The sequence below is a fragment of the Corticium candelabrum genome, chromosome 15 (assembly GCF_963422355.1).
Source record: "Corticium candelabrum chromosome 15, ooCorCand1.1, whole genome shotgun sequence".
Lineage (NCBI taxonomy): Eukaryota > Metazoa > Porifera > Homoscleromorpha > Homosclerophorida > Plakinidae > Corticium > Corticium candelabrum.
Genome location: NC_085099.1, coordinates 5,214,556 through 5,235,775, shown reverse-complemented (window position 1 = coordinate 5,235,775; position 21,220 = coordinate 5,214,556). Strand labels below are relative to the sequence as shown.

Sequence of the window (21,220 nt, the reverse complement as noted above, 5' to 3'; positions counted from 1 at the left end):
TTGGCAATGACGGTATCATATATTCTAGGCTCCAATGCTATCTCTTTTCTAGTACACAGGTAATTCTTCCTGCATGTCACACATACTAGAATTAAAAAGTTCAATGTTACAAAACATTTGTAACTTAAATATTTCACCTCAGAAAAACAAACAGTATGCATATGATGATTAGCATGACAATGATGATACTTAGTGCAACAGCAACTGCTATGATCAACACAGAATTCGATGATCCTCCTGATGACTTATTGTCTGACTCTGCAGAGGCAGTTCTGTACCCTAAACACAAACCAAATACAACATTACGTGCAATTTAACCTAATCAGTAACCAAATACAGCTTATTGTCTATAACTAATACGTATACAGTAGAATATTTGTCTCACTTATAGCTGTACTGACTGATGAGAACTCCTGCACCTATTATGCCCCCGAAATGCAAACTAATTAGTAATTAGTAAATTGCAATAAATATTAAACCAGTATATACCCCATCATCTCCAATCCCAACGACGCGAATATAAACCAGATATGACTGTCCTGGCCGTAGTGGTCCATTTGTGTACTCTATGCCTCCAGCAGATACCACTGAACCATTTCCAATAATAAACTGATGTCCGTCTATGTTCTTCTTGTAGTCATCATATTCATATCGAGCTGCCACATACCAGATCCTACTCTTGTCATATGATTTAATAACAGGCGGTATATTAGCTGGCTCATCACCATCAGATGTAGTCACATCCTCGTGCACAATAAAATCAACATACCTACAACAAGTCAAGCATACATATTTACAGTCTCACATGTAACTTGTCTAAAACATATAACAGCACTTTATTGGACCATTTCAATTGTCAACGCTTGGAGACACCAATGTTATAGTTGTTGCTGATGGTCTTGTTTCACCAGTTATTGGTTTATCTGGTTTAAGAGGAGGAGACGAAAGAGTTTGCACTTGAATAACGTTGCTAGGCAAACTTTCTGGATTGAAACTTGCATTATTTGTCACTGACATGTATATGAAGTATGTTGTGTATGGACTAAGATTCATCAACGTGTATGCACTTTGACTGAAGGAAATGTCAGAAAACGTGTCATATTGTAAAGCATCAGTACTATAGTAAACCTAAACACAAACATCACAGGTACAAAACAGCAAATGCATAAATTATTAAACGTGCATGTCTACTAACAGTGTAAAAGAGAAGGATGCCATTTGGGTTTATGGGAGAATCCCACTGAATAGTAACCGAATTTGACGTCACACTTGAATTTCTCACATGCTGAGGTGGAGTTGGTGCTGGATATACAAAAGCAACCAATACATAGTACCAAGTGGCATCTGCTAATTTAATAACAACTTACTTAACGCCAGTGTGAGCACTGTAATCATGTCACTAGGGAAACTTTCTGGATCAGACTTTGCATTATTCGTTACCGTCATATATATTTTGTGAATAGTATACGGTCTGAGGCCCACCAAGGTGTACAGGTTTTCATGACTCCTAATGACGGTGCTCTTGCTGTACGGAGCATCACCAATACTGTTGTAAACCTGCACAGTAAAGTTTGAAACATCAATTGCAGCCATGAGCATGTATGCACATGCATTCATAAATCTACTCATGCACACACAACTTGCTTACAGTGTAGTACTCAAAAGCACCATTAAAGCTTATAGGCTTATCCCATTGTAGAGTAATCGAACTCGATGTCACACTTGAATTTCTCAAATTCTGAGGTGGAGTTGGTGCTAAGTCAAAAGAAACCAGTACAATAACAAAGATATACTAAATAGTAAATTAAAATTACTTATAGCAACTGCCATAACAAAAATGGATGCTGTTGGTCCAACACCAATTGTGAAAGCTTGAACTGTGACATTATAATTTGTTGACGGCATTAGACCACCAATCTCTTGACTCAACATTTTCACTAAATTGAAACGTGTCCTGTTTCCAGTCCCATCTGACAGCATGTATTCAACAATGTAATATTTAATAACTCCATTTGGTATTTCAGGTTCACTCCACATTACAGTGACTGTATGTGGTGGATCAGAAAGATATGTCAGGTTACGTGGTGCAGTTGTAGGAGCTACAAAACAATAACAATGGTCTGAGTGCAGTCAGTTAACAGTGCAGCAATGTACTACCAACACATTCTTACAACATCATCTGATCATGATTGCATCCAGCAATGTCAGTATTCAAAACATCGAAACTAACTATAAATGCACATTTCAGCTGTATCTTGAATTTAGTTGCTCCAGTTTTAACAGGCCCATTTACGACTAACCTACAGTAATTACAAGAGCATTACTTATTCTATAAAACAATACAATATTAGACAAAGTTGGCAACTTCTTCCTGAGCTGCTCATATGACTGTGCAACCAAATCATCTACATCAGTTTAAAGTATCTTCTAGCTCCTTTACAGAAAATACTAAAGCCAAAAATCGGTAATCTGCTGTCACGCTTCCCTCCTTCAGGTCCAGGTTTCAGTTTGCATACAGCTCTAACGCCCTACAATAAGCTGGAGTACATACCGGTAAATACATCATTGACTGTAAATCAACCAATATTCAAATAGATGTATTAGATTTTCTATTTTCATCAATTGCATGATAAGACCATATAGTGAGACAAAAAGAACTTACACAGGTTGTCTGCGGTTGCAGTGTAAGTTTGTTTGTCAAACATGTACTGTATACTGTTGCTGCTTATACACATCTCCTACTATAAACCATACCTACTGTGATACAAATGAGTAAGTACATGCCAACCCATTCTGCAATTTGTTATACAATATGTTACTTTTCATGGTCTTCAAACAGCTTTATCGATACTGTGCCTACCACAATAGTTGGGCTGTTTATGCTACCAGAAAGCTACCTAATGTGCTACAAGAAACTATACAACCAACCAAATGGATATGCTGATTTCTATTACAATAAAGGCAAATCTGACAGCTGTGCTGACCAATATCAACAAAAAAAAAGAACATACCTACTTGTCATACTGTACTTCTGCCTGTAAAACTAACTTCAATAACACATGTCTTCAAAATAAAATATATACCAAGCCAAATCATGATACAAACATACCATCTTCTGTTGTGTTGGTAGCAATGGTAGTGCTTCTTTGTCCTTCCAACACCTTGCCATCATGAGACCGAACATTCACTGCTGCCACCTCAACATTGTATTGTGTAAATGGAGTGAGCATTGTCAAATTGGCCCACGTGCCTGTTACATTCAGTCTCTTGTGATCATCCACATCTCTCACTTGGCGAACACCAATTGCTTTGTAGTAAACAAAGTAATAGCGAGGAACACCATTACGTATAGTAGGAGGTGACCAAGACACAACAAACCAGCGAGCAGAAGCATTTCCTGATAAACTCACTGAAGTGGGGAAACCAGGATCTAATAAATACAGCAAATAACACAATCACAATGCATAATTAAAACCCTTAAACTAGAAAAACTTACAGCCTTCAGCAGTAGTCACAGGTAACACATTAACAGCTGCCAAACTTTCAGGTTCATAGCCATGCCTGTTTCCTGCTGTTGCTCTAAATCTGTACTTTGTAAATGGACTGAGACCACCAACAACAAATGGTTGAAGATCGAAAGTACTGAATTCTTCTTGTAACCACTGCATGTTGCTGGTAACACTATCCAACTGATGTTCTATGCGATATACAGTTACACTTGAATTTCCATTCTCAGGACAGTCGACTTTGACATTCACTTCAGAGTCAATATGACTTTTGACAGACAACACAACACATCTCTGTGGAGGACCTAAAACACACCACAGAAAGATAGCCAAAATTAGATTTCAACAAGTAAGCACTAAACATTACCTTCAATTGTCAACTGTACTGATGCATTACTGGACCTAGAACCAGCCTCAATGGTGTTACTAGCAACACATGTGTATGTCCCTTCATCCTTAAATTCAAGTGATGTTAATTTCAGAGTAGATCCTGTTGTACTCTTGCTTCCTCTCCATTCATAACGTGGAGAGGGATTACCAACAGCAGAACAGTTTAATGTGATACTTTGCCCTTTCACACCCACTGGATTAGAAGGTCTAATTTCAGCAGATTCAGGAGCATCTAACAACACACCACACTTAACAAAGTCAATGCATTATGAAATGTTACCAAAGCAACTCACATTTGACATTAACTGAGATAGCTGAAGATGAATCACTAGCACCATACTTGTTCAAAGCTCTGCACTTGATTAATCCTCTATCTGAACGGTCCACAGACGCAAATTTCAATTTCCCAGTAAATTTGCCCGCACCATCATTTTTTGATAAATTTGTTACTCGAGAGTCTAATACAATAGCTGAATCAACTCCATTCTCTTCCCTGTACCATCCAAATGTAATATCTCCACTTAGACCAGAATACTGTGAAGCTGAGCAACTCAACTCTTGCACTGAGGACTCATCAAAAGAAACTATCAACTGCCCAGCTGTTGGTGCACCTGCAATCATATCACAAACTTAAAAATTACAGCAGTAACAGACATTAGTATTACACAACAATTCCAACTCTGTATTCATACAAGATAAATTAATGATGGCATGGATCATGTAAGAGACCATCCCAATAGCACATAGTTTCTGAGCCAGTGTACTATATGTGGGCCAGTGTACAACCCGTATGTATAGCCAGTCATTGTGACCTAACATTACAAACTAAAAATCCTATTACACAGTTTATAATGCAAAAATCAATGCTATTTATTGCAATTGTGTTTTTATATTTCTGCCTTTATTATTGGCTTCACTTGTGCCACTTGATGCTGGTTTAAAGTTACTGCATTATGGTGGAACATTGATATCACAAATTCCAAGTGACCCTAAGGCTCCTTGTTATATCAATATCGTGACCTCATATGATGCGAAAGCATCGATCTGGGGCTTTTGTTCACAATCAAGACATGCAAGGCTGAACAGTCTTACACAATTCTGCAATCTAATTGTCTCTGGCTACAAACAAGATTACCTAGTCGTGGCAAGCATTAATTGATTGAAAAATTCTGTATGCAGCAGCCACATCTTTCTTTGTGCTCTCTGCATGTTTCTACATAGTAAGAGTTTCACTATAAGCAATAAAAGCAAGCTCATTACAGCAAAGGTCTTACGATAAGGAAATGTATACAATTAAAGACAAGAAATCATGTCTAGCTTTGCAATATTGAAGATTTCTTACTGTAATTAAAAAACCTACGTCTTTACCTCCATAACACACCAAAACACACAAATCCCACTGTCCTTACATGGTGGTTGTTTGCTGTCACAGTTCCCAGTTGACAACCCCACACAGTCCATTCCATTGTGTTGCTTAAGACGTGCTCGTGTACGAATATGAGTTCCAAAACTACACAATGATGTACAATCTGACCATGAGCTCCATTCACAGTTTACTAGAGACAACAAAACAATTACTATACGACACTAAGCACAACTATGTCCCAGTAGTTATACCATTGACATTCACTGTAAATGACTTTGACACTATAGAGCCATTAGTTGCAGTATATTGACATGTATACAAACCATTGGAAGAGACACTAGCTGACTTGATGTAAAGCTTCTGCACACCATTCTCATACAACTGATATACACCAGCATTCTGTACACTTGAAGATGGTACATCAATGGTTGTGTTGTGTTTCCATTCCAAAAGAGTATTAAAGCTGGTCACATCAGGACTGACACCACAAACAATAGAATTAGAGTAATCTTGATTCTCATCAACTGCCACACTTGTTCCTTCAATATTCTTATTATTGTCTAGAATAGCAATCTCCAACTCTACAGCAACGAGACATCTTACTCTTCATTCAACACCTGCCTACACAACATCATCTAACCATAGTTGAAAGCCACCTCACATACATGAAGAATGTCATTTGTCACATTTCTCTGTAAATTAATGTATCTTCCCCAAACTGGTGGGCTGCAGCTAACGTCTCGCCATATTGCATACCAGTGATTAGAGCTGTCATATGGCGCCTTTCCACAATTGTGGTTGTCAGTCCCATTGTTTGTTAAGCTGTTACCAACACGAACATACACATTTTCACCTCGATCAGCTATAAGAATAGCTCTAACACGTGACACAAGATATTTCTCTTGCAAGTCAATTTGAAGCCAAGGATTCAAGGAAACTGTTGTAGCAGCACAGCTAGTGCTAACAAGTCTCTGACCAGGAACATCTTTTGGATTGCCATCTATAGCGTATGCAGCAACATAGGAGTTACTGTAGACTGAACTCATGGTCACCGTTGCTTTACGAGAAACAGCTAGATTGGTTGCTGTACCTACATCACATAAACACTCCACATAAAGCACAAGCATGCCTTTCGCCGCAACAGTAATCATACAAGATGTGACTATGCAGATCTCAGTTGATGGTCCTGTACACTTCTGACCACTCATTGTAGTTGCTTGACTAATCTGCCGAATTTTAGTTCTAGTTCTAGTGCCATTTCCACATTCAACACTACATGAACTCCAACTACCCCAAAAGCAATCCACTGGAAATACAACACAAGACAGTCAATAAAACATTACTCATTCATCAAACGTTGCAGTGAATTTTATTAATTCTTATTGAATTAATGATTACAGGCATTTTTGCCAGTTAAGTAATAGCTCTCAGGGTTTTTCCTCAGCAACTCCCAACTTGTACGAGCTGTTTAATTTGCGTTCTGGAATCTCAAGGTGTGACTGGAATCTAACAGCAACAGGGACTTCTCTGACATGAACCATATGATAAAATGAAGTAAGTATAGGTTATAAACACTGGCGAGTTTATGCACAAAATACACCTCGCTGCACCCACTAGTTGGAACTAGGGCAAAGCACCCAGCTGAGGCATTGATATATCCTTTAAGCACAAAATTCAAATCAGTTGTGTAGCAAAATGTTCAGTGATGAAGATGGTTGCCTCAGCCTTACCCAGGCTGAAATTGACTTGGGCATTGAAACAGCAGAATTGCCAGTTATCAATTTTTGGAAGTAAGTAAACTGCTAGACGTTGCTGTTGTTTCTGATCAGCAGTCTTCTGAATCTCATTTCCAAGCTCCCATTTCATCCAGTAGTTTTCGAAAGTTTCTTAATTCGCATGTTCTCCTTAAGCTACTGCATGGGCGTTTAGAATGTTCAACGCATGGAAGAAATAGAGAAACAAGCAGCCAACTGAAGAGGGAGCCTAGGCGGTACGTGCATGATCTGCATGTTATGAACAATTGAGAAATGAACTACTAGCTTGCACGGTTTGTGCATGAAGTTCGGAGGCAACAAGAAAAGCCGTATCCACCTACCATGCAGCAGATTTTAGATGGTTTACAGCGTTCTGTGCAAGAGGTATCATTCTGCTGCTGGAAACCTAACCACGGTTAATTTTTTCCAGAAGGACCACTCTCAGGTTAGTTTGCTCAGATCTGCACTTGATGCACGCATGAAAGAACTCACCAGGCAAAACGTGGGCACACACAAGAAACAAGCCCAAGCGGTAACAGCAAACATGGAGGCTAGCCTTTAGGGGAGAAAGGTGTTTTCGGTTCTTCATCTGCTCAAACTCTTCTTGACACTCTTTTCTTCTACAACTGCAAGCTATTTGGTATGTGAACTGGAGACGAACATTGAGACCTACATGTAGAAATGTTTAGCTTTGGGGCAGACAACATTGGGCAGTTCTTGACGTTCAATGGCGGTAAAAGTTAAACCACTCAGAGTGGCCTACATCATGCTAAGCTTGCTTTCAAAGCCATCAAACACTATGACAAGTTTGAACGTGACTCATCATGTGTACTGCTATACTGCCAGTATTTTGATTTTGTTGGTTCAAGCAGTCCTTTCTATCGCAAGCCTCTTCCCCTTCGTTGCTCTGACGAAATTCGTTTTAGTGCTCAAGTTGTTGGAAAGAATATTCTCAAGCTTACTATGAAGTGAATTTGTGAACCTGGAGGTTTTGATGGCTACTTTACTAATCACTCCAAAAAGGTAACGTGTGCTTCGCAGTTATTTGAAGCTCAAGTGAACGAGCAACTGATTATGACTTGTACCGGGCATAGAAGTTCAGACAGAGTCCGTGCATACAAACGTACTGCACCTTCCCTTGAAAAGCACGTGTTGAGTACTCCAAATCCTCCAACAAAGAGAAAGACGTTGGACGGTAAAGAAAACCTTGTACCTAGTGTGCAAGATTCTGAGCCTTCACCTCCGGAAGAGAACAATTAAGCCAGCCAAAGCTATGGAGCAGCTGCTCAGGGGTGGCTCCACTTCCACTAATCGCACGTTTAACTTTTCTTAATTGCATGCTTAGAATTCTGTACAAATCCGTAGACCTACGTATTGTTTGTTCTGGCTGACAGATATGTTTCAGGAATCATGTAGTAGCCTAGCTAATTGCTATGTTCACAAACAATTGTTATGTTCACACTCTGTAGGCCCAGGCAGTTATGCGGCCCAATTTATTGACTGGTCAACATGCAGGGGAAGTAAAATATGTCACTTATTCTAAGCAAATACTGGACACTGATTGGCGAAGACGAAGCTAGGGTGCTACAAAGTTCACAAATGGCACAACATGCACTCGCGACATTCAACTAACATTTAATCTCAAAAGCTTTCCATAAAACTGTGCTAAGAGTGTTGCATACAACTATGTAAGCTACCCAGATGAAGAACTACTAGTAAATGTAATGCGATCACAGCAAAGAGAGTTTGACTAAAGTTTTTGTAGTAAATAAACAAAAAACCAAATCAGTTGTAACGTCAGCTATGAGCCATAAAATCAAACTTTCTAAAGTCGCTTTACTGAGCAAGAAGCATAACCGAAGGCTCAAACACTTATAATTTGTGTGGTTATGTACATATATATATGTACGTATTTATCTATATGCTTAAACTGTGTCACACTTCCAATGTGATGAAAATGGTCCAATCACAGAGTAGTATTCACATTTGGTCATATGTGGCTATCTACCACAATGAACAAACAAGCAATCACAAACCTACAACTTTCATGTTTCCAATCACAAAGTCTTGTTGACCGCAAACAATTGAAACCTTCACATCTGCAATGGCCAATGTAAAAGCCAACATTTTTTCCACCTCACTAAAATTATTTCACCACCTGACAATTACAGACAATATCAGTGGAGTAATGAAGTTGTGGTCATGTGAAATAAAAATGATCACTTTGTACAATTTTAGATAGATTTTTCAAAATAGTGCATTTGAAAGCAAACTAACATCTAAATTCGTAATACTTCACAACAAGTCAACAATTTCTCCAGAGAGACCATACTGTGGAAGTGACAAGAAAAACACATCTTCAGTTACTACACCATGCATTTATAGTCCAAATCATCACTCTTGACACATCAAATTTGTATTCTGTCAAATTGAAGTAGTTTGTAGTCAGATCAAGAGTGTGTAATCGTGAAATCAAATTGACAATGTGTCAAATCAAACTTGCCATACACCTCAAACCAAATTTGTAACTTGTCAAACCAACTTGGTTGTCAGTCAAATCAAATCTGGATGATGTCAAATCAAATTAGCATGACATCTAATCATATGTGCAAAATGTCCCATCTAATACCCAAGATGTTGACCGCCATTGGTCACACTAAGTTCACACAAAATTCAAGTCAAAGGACTGAATTTTTATATCCATTAGCCTTAGCAGAGATGAGTAATCATGCAGTTATGCGCTGCATCACATAATACCAAAAGTAATGGCTCACTGTCATGGAATTGGAAGATTTGCCAATTGAAAATTGCCCTTAATTAATGCACAATCAAGTCGTTTCACTTCTCTGTATGCATGTATGCTTTACTGGGTTTGATGCTTGTCGACGTTGCTTTGCTCTATGTTGCTTGCTATACGCGTAGTAGCTCTATTTGAGATGAATGTATAATAGCAGTGATTGTGATCCATTAGCTTAGATGGGATGTCTTGCACATTTAATTAGATATCTTACTAATTTGATTTGACATCATCCAGATTTGATTTGACGAACAACAAAGTTGGTTTGACTAATTACAAATTGGGTTAGACGTATGACAACTTTGATCTGTCAATTTGATTTCACGGATTACGCACTTGATCTGACCTAATACAAATTTGATTCAACGTCTAGTGGATTTGATCTAACTACAAACTACTTTGATTTGACAGAATACGAAGAATTTGATGTGACAAGTGACAATTTTGAACTGTAAATGGTGTCATGAGTAAACCACTTAAAAGGAAAGCATGCTAACCTTCCCATGCTCGTGATAATCTGCAAACCACATAACCAATGCCACATTGCAAAGACTTAATTATTTAATTGGTTCAAGCACTTTTAGACATAGCTATGGCCATGAGACATCTGCTGTGTAAACATGTGCCATGAGTGTAACTGAAATACCAGAAAACTGTTGTCGATATAAAGCAGTAGGGTTAAGGTTCATAGCAAAAAGAAAACATTCCAATGCTTAACACAGTCAAAAACTGCGCTGAAGTTGGTTTAAGAGTAGCAGTTTATAGCTGTGCAAAATCTTTTGCTCGCTCTACTTCCTCTGCTCCAAAACTGTGTAACACTACTTCCCCGTGCAAGTTTATTGTAGGTAAATAATTTATTTTGTTTTGAATGAAACACAGAACACCACACACAACTGCACTGTAGACCCAAAATCAGACGTATACGCTATAGTATTGTCCGGGTATCTATGTAATGCCTTTATCTGTATTTCGACTAGCTAAAAGCATAAACATGGCAGGAGCTCAAATTAGTTCCTAGAAGTTTGTTCTGAACAGAAGAAACATGTCAGAGAGAATAGCCAACACAATCAGATAGACACACAAAGAAACAGACAGACAAACAAATGAACAAACAAACAAACAAACAGACAGACATAATAATGTGACTGACAAACAAATATTTCATTCATACAATAATACTATTTGTACAATTTAATGAAAACCAAAAACAGCTCGAATCAGCCAGCTAAGGAGTCGTTCCAATTATCGACAATTTCACAGCATACAAAGCGCACACTAGGGGGAGGGGATTATGACCTATGTACAGCCAAAGACGAAACATTGAGAAAGTCGTGGTAGAGATAGCTGGGCTCTTTATGGATGGCTGATGTTGTTTAGAATAAAATGGGAATACGCTGCCGTGGTTGTACATGTTTGCAAGTCCCACGCATACAGGTGACTAGCATGGGAACAATGCATGATGCAATTCCGGCCATGGAAAACAGAGAAATTAGCACAAGCCATTTGCTACCGATCAACATTATATAATGCTAGTCACCTGTAAGTATGGGATTTGCAAACATGTACAACCGCGGCAGTGTATTCTCATTTTGTTCTAAACAACATCAGCCATCCATAAATCTCAGCTGTCTCTACTATGACTTTCTCAATGTTTTCGTCTTTGTTCACTTGAATGACAGGAAACCTCAAGCTCGATCACATCACTATAGTGGGTCAACTGGAATGAAAGAAATGAGGAACGCAGAAGCGTTGAAGACTACACACACGTCAACCCTATAATAGATGAAACCACGATCAAGCTATTGAATTGTGCATCAACACAATATCATGTACTCTTTGGGGGAGAGGAGGGGGCTTCAGAAAAGTGTGCACTTTGTACAATTGTAAAATTGTCGATAATTTTGAACGACCCTTAACTATTATCACATGTATGCAGTCTTACCCACACCAACATTCAGTGCAAATGATTTTGACACTATAGAGCTATTAGTTGCAGTATATTGGCATGTATACACTCCACTGTCAGAGGTACTAGCTGACTTGATGTAGAGCCACTGCACACCATTCTCATACACCTGATATACACCAGCATTCTGAACACTTGAAGATGGTACAACATTGGTTGTGTTGTGTTTCCATTGCAACAGAGCACTAAAGTTGGTCACATCAGGACTGACACCACAAGCAATAGGATTAGAGTAATCTTGATTCTTATCAACTGCTAAGATTGTCCCTTCAATATTTGTATTATTGTCTAGAATAGCAATCTCCAACTCTAAACGACAAAACATTTTACTTTTTGTTTAACACCTACCTACACCACAACATCATCTAACCATAGATGAAAGCCACCCTACATACATGAAGAATGTCATTTGTCACTATTCTCTGTAAAGTAATGTATCTTCCCCAAACTGGTGGGCTGCAGATAACATCTCGCCATATTGCATTCAGGTCATTAGAACTGTCATATGGAGCCATTCCACAATTGTGGTTGTCATTCCCATTGTTTTTTAAGCTGTTACCAACACGAACATACACATTTCTACCTTTATGATCGTAAAGGATAGCTCTAACACGTGAGACAAGATATTCCTTTTGTAAGTCAACTTGAAGCCAAGGATTAAAGGAACGTGTTGTAGCAGCACAATCAGTACTGACAAGTCTCTGTCCAGTAACATTGTTTGGATTGCCATCTATAGCCTTTGTAGCAACATACAAAGAACTATAAACTGAATTCATGTTGACTGTTGCTCCAAGAGAGGCAGACAGATTAGTTACCAAACCTACATCACATAAACATTCCACGTAAAGGATTGACTTCCACCACAACAGTAATCATACAAGATGTGACTATGCAGATCTCAGCCAATGGTCCTGTACAGTTCTGACCACTCATTGTAGCTGCTTGACTAATCTGCCGAGTTCTGGTGCCATTTCCACATTCAACACTACATAAACTCCAACTACCCCAAATGCAATCCTCTGGAAACACAACACAAGACAGTCAATAGAACATTACTCATTCGCCAAACTTTGCAGTTAATTTTATTAGCTATTATTGAAGTAATGATTACAGGCATTGCTGCCAGTTTAGTGATAGCTCTAAAGTTCACAGATGGCACAACAAGCACTCAAGACTCAACTAAGTGTGCCGCATATGACTATGTAACTATACAATGACTCAATGCTCAAAATAACTGTTGGACATCAGACATTTTCTGTACACTTTCGGCCTTTCTCCGTCCAAAGCTGCTTCTGAGGAAACAATTTGTCGGACCTTTTACCATACTTTCCCCAGGGCTCAAGCCCCAGCACTGACTATGACTGAGGCTCTAGTGCTAATTGGCATTTTCCACAGTCACTGTTGCTAGATCAGTTAATATTCAACTTTCACGCATGCCTGTTGATCATGTGTTAAGGTTTTAATAACTCAGATATCGATATAGAAGATTACATTTCTATATTTTACTAGTGGTGGTGGTTTGAAGCTCTTGTTTAGTAGTTAGATCCCTCCATTCCCACATATCAGTCATCAACAGCTTACTAATAAGTAGTTAGTCCCCATCATTAGTTGAGGAAAATGATGACATCAAAAAACCATACCAGGCCATCTCCCTGCCAAACAGATAGTCCACAACTCTATGTTCTCATACATCTCAAACAGACACATAGCTAGAAGAGAGCACTCTGGCTATGAGAGACTAGTGCCTATTGGTATACAAGAAATGCTCCCTGTCCCACACCTACAACCTCTCCTTTCACATTAAGTTCCCATATAAGTATATCGTAATGAGTAGGAAACACCATTGATTTAGCGCTGGCCATTAAAGTTTTCATTGTTTATTTCTGACAAAAGGAGATAACTGCAAACACGAAATAGACTGTTCTAGTTAGAAAACTCTCATGAATATTAGCTGCTCTTATTGGTTGTTTGCCGATTGTCTGTAGTTGTGGTGTGCAACCAAACAAAAGTACTGCTCTGTGACTATGGCTTCAAAGAAGGCGTAGTCAATTCCAAATACACCCCAAAGAATAGATAGTCACACAGACTAAAAACTTGCAACCAGGAGTTAGTTAGCAAGCACCTTTGAGTATGTTATTTGTTAAGTCACACGACCGTTATAAACGTCCCGTTTCTTATCAATATGATTCATAGCTAAAATCATAGAAAACTGTAACTGTAGATCGAGAGTCATACATCAATTATTGGACATTCCCCAATATGGGACACTGGCATACGAAAACCAAACGATGATTTCTCATATCTAAGGCATAAATGTAGAGAGTAGTCAAATGGTAACACGACGTGCTAGATTCAGCTTGATCACTTGGCATATTGCTGTTCACAGTGACAAAATAGAACTTCCGCTGCTTTCTCCCTATATTGAACACGCCCATCAAATATCAGACAGCCGCCGGTTTTTGCCTTTGAAGGTACCACAGTTCACTGTCTGCACCTTGAAATAATAGGAACATGTCTCTTCTACTCGCAATAATAACAACAGATCGGCAGCTTTGCACGTTGCTCTTCAGGAAGCTGAAGAAGAGGGGCGGGTCTTGTTCTCTAATATCGGACACTTGATTTGCTTGATGCAAGTGCAATATAGGCGAGAACCGTAAAGAATTGTGTTAGTGTTGATTGCAGACGTCTACTAAATGCCCATTGAGCACGGAAAGTCTTTGACTGGTCTCCATATCAAACAAAAGAGGCATTTGGAGAGAAAAGTAGATCTTGAAATGACTCCTGTGATGCATGTATGGTCAATATAGATGTGGAATAGACCACTACAATCGCAAAAGCAGTGTTCTAGATGTCAAGGCGACGTGCGTGTATGACGCGACGGTAGGGTTTGGCTACGCGAGGCTATCTGCTGCCGCCGTCTCTAGATTCATTTGTTCGCGAACGATGGCGATGTTCAGGACGTGCTAGGTGAGGGAGGGCTATAAATGTTCTCAGTTTAGCACCTGTAGATTCTTTCATTTTTGTTTGTGCACGGCCATATCTAGCTAATTCTTGCCATACAGAGACGAGTCAAAGGCTCTTGATGCTCGTCGAGCATTTCCTTAACGTCTGCAGTTAGTATTAACACAATTCTTCACGGTTCTCGCCTATTTGCACTCGCATCAAGCAAACTGGGGTGTCCGATATTAGAGAACAAGACCCGCCCCTCTTCTTGAGCTTCCTAAAGAGCAAAGTGTAAAGCTGCCAATCTGTTATCACTGCAAATAGAAAAGATATGTACTTATTATTTCTAGGTGCAGACAGTGAACTGTGGTACGGTCGAAAGCAAAAACTGGCGGCAGTCTGATATTTGATGGGCGTGTCCGATATACCGGAAAAGAAGCGGAAGTTCTATTTTGTCACCGTGAACAGCAATACGCCAAATGATCAAGCTGAATCTAGCACGTCGTGTTACTACTCTCTACATTCATGCCTTAGACACAAGAAATCTTCTTCTCGTTTCCGTACGCCAGTGTCCGATAGTGGGGAGTGTCTGATAATTGATCTATGACTCTAAAAGAATCTATCCATCTGTCTGGATGGGTGCCTGGATGTCTGGATGTCTGTACCGCTCCAATCGACACGCCGCCGCTGCTCTCGGATTGTCGTGAAACGCGGCGGCCGGGTCGAGTTTGGCCTTCGGAGACGAACGGTCGGTCATAGCCTGAAATGAGATGCGCCGGAGTTTGTTTGTTTAATTTACCGAGCATGCGGATGTGACATGCGCTCGCCAGCCACTGCACGCTATCTGTCTAGCCTCGACACTACTAGTACGCGCATATAGGCCTTTCTTCGCTGTCGATGATCCTTCCACGAGAGGATAGCAACCGATCAGTATCACGTGATGTTGTCTTTATGTCACGTGACAAACTAGTTTGTCGCCTGACCTATTTCGCAAATGATGATTGGTCAACTGTAAATCACACTTGAGTTACTTCCTGATTATTTCCTCTGAAACATGCGGAGATCAGTGAACAATCGCCCACCTCACAGGTGTCATTTCATGTGCTACAGCTTGTCCGCCAAACGTTTAAATGGAGTTTAACGGAACCGTTAAAGGTAGTTGAATTCACTTATTTGGCAGGGCCGATGCACGTGCAAGAAGGCGTACAGGATTGGCGCCAAGTGTCGACGCGCAAGCGCATAGCTCACCTCAGTTTACGCGCGAGTAAGCAGCTTCTGTGTCGGTTTCTCCATGGCAGAGCAACACACTGCAACCTCAGATGACGCCCAGGGGGGCACGTGCTGTCCAATCAGCAGCTACAGGAGCTGATGACCGAAACGGTGAGTAAGGCGGTCGCGGAGTTTCTGGGGGCTTCTCGGCTGCTTGTCTCTGAGACCAACGCAGCAGAACGTAGTGGTCTACTCAACGCGTCATCACACAGGGCGTCTTTATTGTTCATGTAGCCGTCTGCCCGACGTAGTCAGATACGGCATGTTCGTCCAGAGTAATTTGCCAGTCGTACATTTAGCCAGCGCCTAGGACTTGTATAGCTTGCATGGAAGAGTGTTCAGATTTGTCAGTTATGGTGGGTGCTTGCGTTAGTGTCAGCGTGGTAAATTTATTGAAAAAATGGCTGTTGCGTGGCGGCCACGTGGCCGGCAGTACAGTCACTGGTGGAGAAGGCGTTGCATGATCCGGGAATGGCAGGTTTCCGAACGGCCTGTGGAGCGGCTCAGAAGACAGGCAACCATGAGCGGCGGACGACTGTACGTATACTATATGTGTATAGGTAGCTAAAATAGGTGTCAGGTACTAAGGGATGCTGTCAGGGCTGAGGCGGGAGCGGCAAACAGTGCCGTTAGCAAGGCATGTTAGTCATCGGGGGAGAGGGGGCTACACAATAAGACACATGGCGGGTATATACAGAACCAGAGCAGAGAGGCGACCAGGCGGAGCCTGACGCAGGTGGAACTAGTCAGCTAAAGGTAAGAGCGGTAATGCTGGTGGCTATTGTGGAACCATCCGCGGGTGGTTTGCACAGGGCCAGCGGTAGTCGGGGGTTTGCTCACGCATGATCAGCAGGCAGTCCCATTCTGTGGCGGAACGGCTGGTCCAGGCCGGGGCAAGGCTGGTACTAGTTAGGTACGTGTAATTGGTGTACACAGGAGTCTCCGGGAACACGAGGCGCTGGCTCGATTGTAACGTGGTTGGTGGGCGATATTGGTATGTGATAGACTTGTTAGCTCTAGACCAGTGCCGTCCTACACAAAACCTGAGGGGGACGTCGAGACAAGCGCAGTGTCGAGTAGAAGTGCGTTCCCCCTTCGGCTGGAAGCATGGAGACACTGTCTGTCGTCGGACTCAAATCAGAGTACGTCAGCTACATCCTACGAGGACTTGAACAAGGTTTTCGGATTGGCTTTGACTATAGTCGCTTTGGATGCGGTAGGGCTAGACGGAACATGTTGTCCGCAAGACAGAATGCGTCGGTGGTAGACGAGTGCTTACGCGAAGAGGAATTGCTTGGTAGAGTTGTACCAGTTAAGGGGTCTGGGCGTGGGGTTCAGATTAGCCCTTTTGGCGTCATCCCGAAATCTCATCAGCCTGGAAAGTGGCGTTTGATAGAGGACCTGTCGTCTCCTGATGGGGTGAGTGTAAACGATGGCATCGATAATCAGCTGAGCTCATTGTCATATGCCCGCATTGACGATGCCGCACGGCGCGTTCTTCAGACAGGAACGGGTACCATGTTGGCAAAACTGGATCTACAGAATGCCTATAGGGTGATACCTGTACATGGCAACGACAGGCATTTGTTGGGAATGAGGTGGAATGGGCGAGTTTGTTTGGATACCGCTCTTCCATTCCGGTTGCGCTCTGCTCCTAAGATGTTCTCGCCGTGTGGCGGATGCCTTATTGTGGGCTATGTACGGTACGGACGTGTCTTCAGCTCTCCATTATTTAGACGACTAGTACTACCCGCCCTATAGGCGGTGGCAATCTGGGCGGTGGCAATCTATCGTACTACGCCACTTCTGCAAAGAAGACGCACCTTCCGTGACACAAGCACGCACGCAAAAGTGGCCCGGTGAGCCGGCACATCTTGCACTCTGGGAATTATAGACACACATACTGTAGCTTAGACTCTACGTATCTTAAACTGCAGCCGGCACATCTTGTATTTTCTCTTCCCACATTACATGCCTCTGCAGACGTCGTAGCCGACGCTACCGCCACAGACCGTGAGCCGCAGCCGGCTTACTCCGACTGCAGCCAGCGCATCCAGACGATGCAGATGATGGCACATCCAGACGATCAACGCAGATGAAGCGCAGGCCAGTTTACGTCACATCCTCATACTCGGTCAATTGAATAAACAAACTCTCGCGCATCTCAATCTCCCGCGTATCTCAATTCACGTCACATCCGCATACTCGGCACTTCCGCGAAGACACATTCGCGTAGCAATCTAAATTTTAGGTTAATTTCAGCCTCCAAAGCAATCCGACGCGACCATTCGTCTCAGACTACGCATTTTCCAGCATCCCCATCTCAGACTCTTCCCACCTAAAACGTCATGATCTATTCGTGGAGAATGACGTCACTTCCGCGAAGACACATTCAGTAACACACGGACGCACGCATGAACGCACAAGCGGTCCGTTGAGCCGGCCGGCTCACTCCGACTACACCCGGCGCATCCTCACACTGTAGATGAGAGAAGTAGAACGGCGTACGATAGCGGGTGTGCGTCCATCCGCATACTCGGTCAATTGAATAAACAAACTGCTACGCATCTCATTTGAGGCCGCCAAAGTCTCGTCTCGGGCCGTCGGAGGCAGTCGAGGCAAAATCCGACGCGACCGTTCGTCTCGAACTCGCGATCTTGACCGGCCTACAGCGTTTCGCGACGATCCGAGACCGGCGTCGTGTCGATCGGCGCGTTACAGACAGACATGTGGACAAGTGGACAGACGGAAGTGGGCGCTCCCAAGCGTTAGCGTATTATAGTATAGGATTTTCTCTTCTTCGGCGACCCAGGGTCCGAGGAATGTGCCAACAACCCGAGTCACGTATTGGCAACGAGCAGAAGTTTGGGCGTTCCGGTAGCGGAGCACAAGAGCGAAGGCCCGGCCTGTTGCATGACATTCCTTGGTATTGAGATTGACACAAACGAAAGTTGCTTGCTTTTACCCGAGAATAAGCTGCGGCGCCTCTGTGAGCTGCTGAGGGAATGGTCGCACAAGCGAGCCTGTACGAAGCGCGAGCTGTTGTCGCTGGTCGGTCTATTGCACCATGCCGCCACCGTCGTTAAGCCTGGTCGGATGTTTGTTCGGCGATTCCGAAGGAGTTGCCCTTCCACGTTCGGCTGAACAAGGAGGCTCGCTCGAATATCTGGTGGTGGGTCAGATTTATCGACTAGTCGGTCGCCTGCTCCCGTCCGTTACAGTGCAGTCGGATGCGTCCGGAGGTTGGGGTTGCGGTGCAGTGTGGGGTAAATTGTGGCTTCAGGTTCAATGGCCCTCGTCGTGGGCCGATGTTTCCATTGCTCTGAAAGAATTGGCACCGATTGTTTTCGCCGCCTTGGTCTTCGGTCGGGACCTTCGAAACCACCATGTCTAGTTTCAGTCGGACAACTCCACGGTTGTCGCAGCGCTGCAGCGAGGTACGTGCCGGGATCCGCGTGTGATGCAACTGCTTCGCATGCTTCACTTTGTGGCTGCGCACTATGGTTTTACTTTTACGTCAGCACACCTGCCAGGCCGGTGTAACACGCTCGCGGACGCTATATCTCGCAACCAGGCTAACTCAAGTGCTCTGATTTCGTCGCAGTTGGTTCAGATTGCCCATCCCGTCTCATCAACCATCATCGACCTGGTGTGCGATCTGGAAGTGGACTGGACATCGGACGATTGGAACATCAGTTGCGCGCTTGCTTTGAGCAGGTATAGCTACGTCAACGGTCCGTTCGTATCGTTCGGGTTATGTACGGTATCAGAGGTTCTGCGTCGGCGCTCACGTGTTGCCTTTCCAACGTCAAAACGACTACTGTGCTTGTTCGTTGCGTCCTTAGACGATGCTCAACTCTCTCATGCCACCATCAAGTGTTACCTGTCGGCGGCACGGCACTTTCAGATTTGCCATAGCTATAGTAACCAGTTCTCTACCCCCTCCCGCAATTGGAGCTCGTACTACGGGAAATCAAAAGGCTAAAGAGGGCGGCGGTTCGTCCTGGACGCTCGCCCATTACGCCGGAGGTGCTCAGAATCTTACGTCACCACTGGTCTCCAAGGGGTTCACATTTTGACGTGGTGATGCTATGGGGTGCTTGCTGCCTGGGATTCTTTGCGTTTCTTCGGGCTGGCGAGTTCACAGTATCGTCTCGAGCAGCTTATGATCCCTCGATTCACCTGTCCGTCGAGGAGGTCGCCATAGACTCAAGTGCTGCTCCGTCGATCCTACGTCTTCGGATGAAGCAATCAAAGACAAACCCGTTTCGGCGGGGCGTCGACATCCATCTTGGCAAAACTGACTCGGACCTCTGCCCGTTACCGCCGTGTTGGCATATTTGGCGATTAGAGGATCAGCACCGGGACCGCTATTTCTATTTCGCGACGGCGCGACATTGTCAAGAGGCCGATTGGTAAGCGAGGTAAGAGGAGCGCTGGCTGCCAGCGGCCATGACTCCGCACGCTACTCAGGGCACAGCTTCAGAATAGGGGCAGCGACGGCGGCAGCAAGCCGGAGGTTAGAGGACTTCACCATCCAGACGCTGGGAAGATGGCGTAGCGATGCGTACAAACGATATTTAAAGGAGAACTCTCACCAAATACTAAAACTTGTTGAAAGAAAGATACAAGACCTGGTATCTTCCTGCAGAAAACGTACGGTCAAGGCAGCCACAGAAGCAGAGAATGGGCAACGAATTGTTCAGACGATTCCCTGTAAGTGGCCCAAAGTCTTACTCTCTGGAAGTAAATACTTTAGATTTAACCATACCAAGTACTCCTAACGCACCCAAAATGCAGCAAGACATGATCTATAAACTAATCTAAGAAGGGTCTCCTTCTGAGGCTCCACGGTTGTATTGACACAGTCGATACTTACGTGATAACTTTGGAGTCTCAGTTTGCTTTAGTCAATAAATCACAACTTGACACCATATGTCTCACAATCCTTACCTTGACATGTGCACAGATATCGGTCTTCCTTGCTAGCCCACAATCAGAGTTACGCTTATGCCAGATACGGGTACTAAACACGCCCACGCAGGTAATTTTAATGCTTTACTTCTTCGTTACGGTAAACTTCTGCAGTGAACAGTTGCAAAGGGTTGTATCATGAAGTGACAGCTTTCATCTGAGAGATAGTCGATTTTGGTAAGAGTTCTCCTTTATGGTTAGATAAAATACTTTGACTGGCTTTTCGAAATGTCTCGTCGCACCTAAGCAATGAAA

At 42.8% G+C, this 21,220-nt stretch overlaps 1 protein-coding gene across 1 annotated transcript; it reads right to left on the bottom strand.

The window, feature by feature from the left end:
- Positions 1-625: 625 nt before the first annotated feature.
- LOC134191543 (uncharacterized) lies at positions 626-15,479 on the bottom strand. Its single transcript, XM_062660164.1, has 19 exons — positions 15,388-15,479; positions 12,784-12,798; positions 12,658-12,740; positions 12,254-12,599; positions 11,756-11,985; positions 6,416-6,568; positions 6,092-6,352; positions 5,514-5,843; positions 5,306-5,452; positions 4,190-4,507; positions 3,874-4,128; positions 3,497-3,811; positions 3,110-3,430; positions 1,815-2,099; positions 1,649-1,755; positions 1,368-1,557; positions 1,196-1,302; positions 836-1,128; positions 626-769 (listed from the first exon to the last, which is right to left on the bottom strand). Exons 1-18 carry the CDS (start codon positions 15,477-15,479, stop codon positions 850-852), a joined length of 3,834 nt encoding a protein of 1,277 aa, XP_062516148.1. The 3' UTR covers positions 626-769; positions 836-849.
- Positions 15,480-21,220: the final 5,741 nt, after the last annotated feature.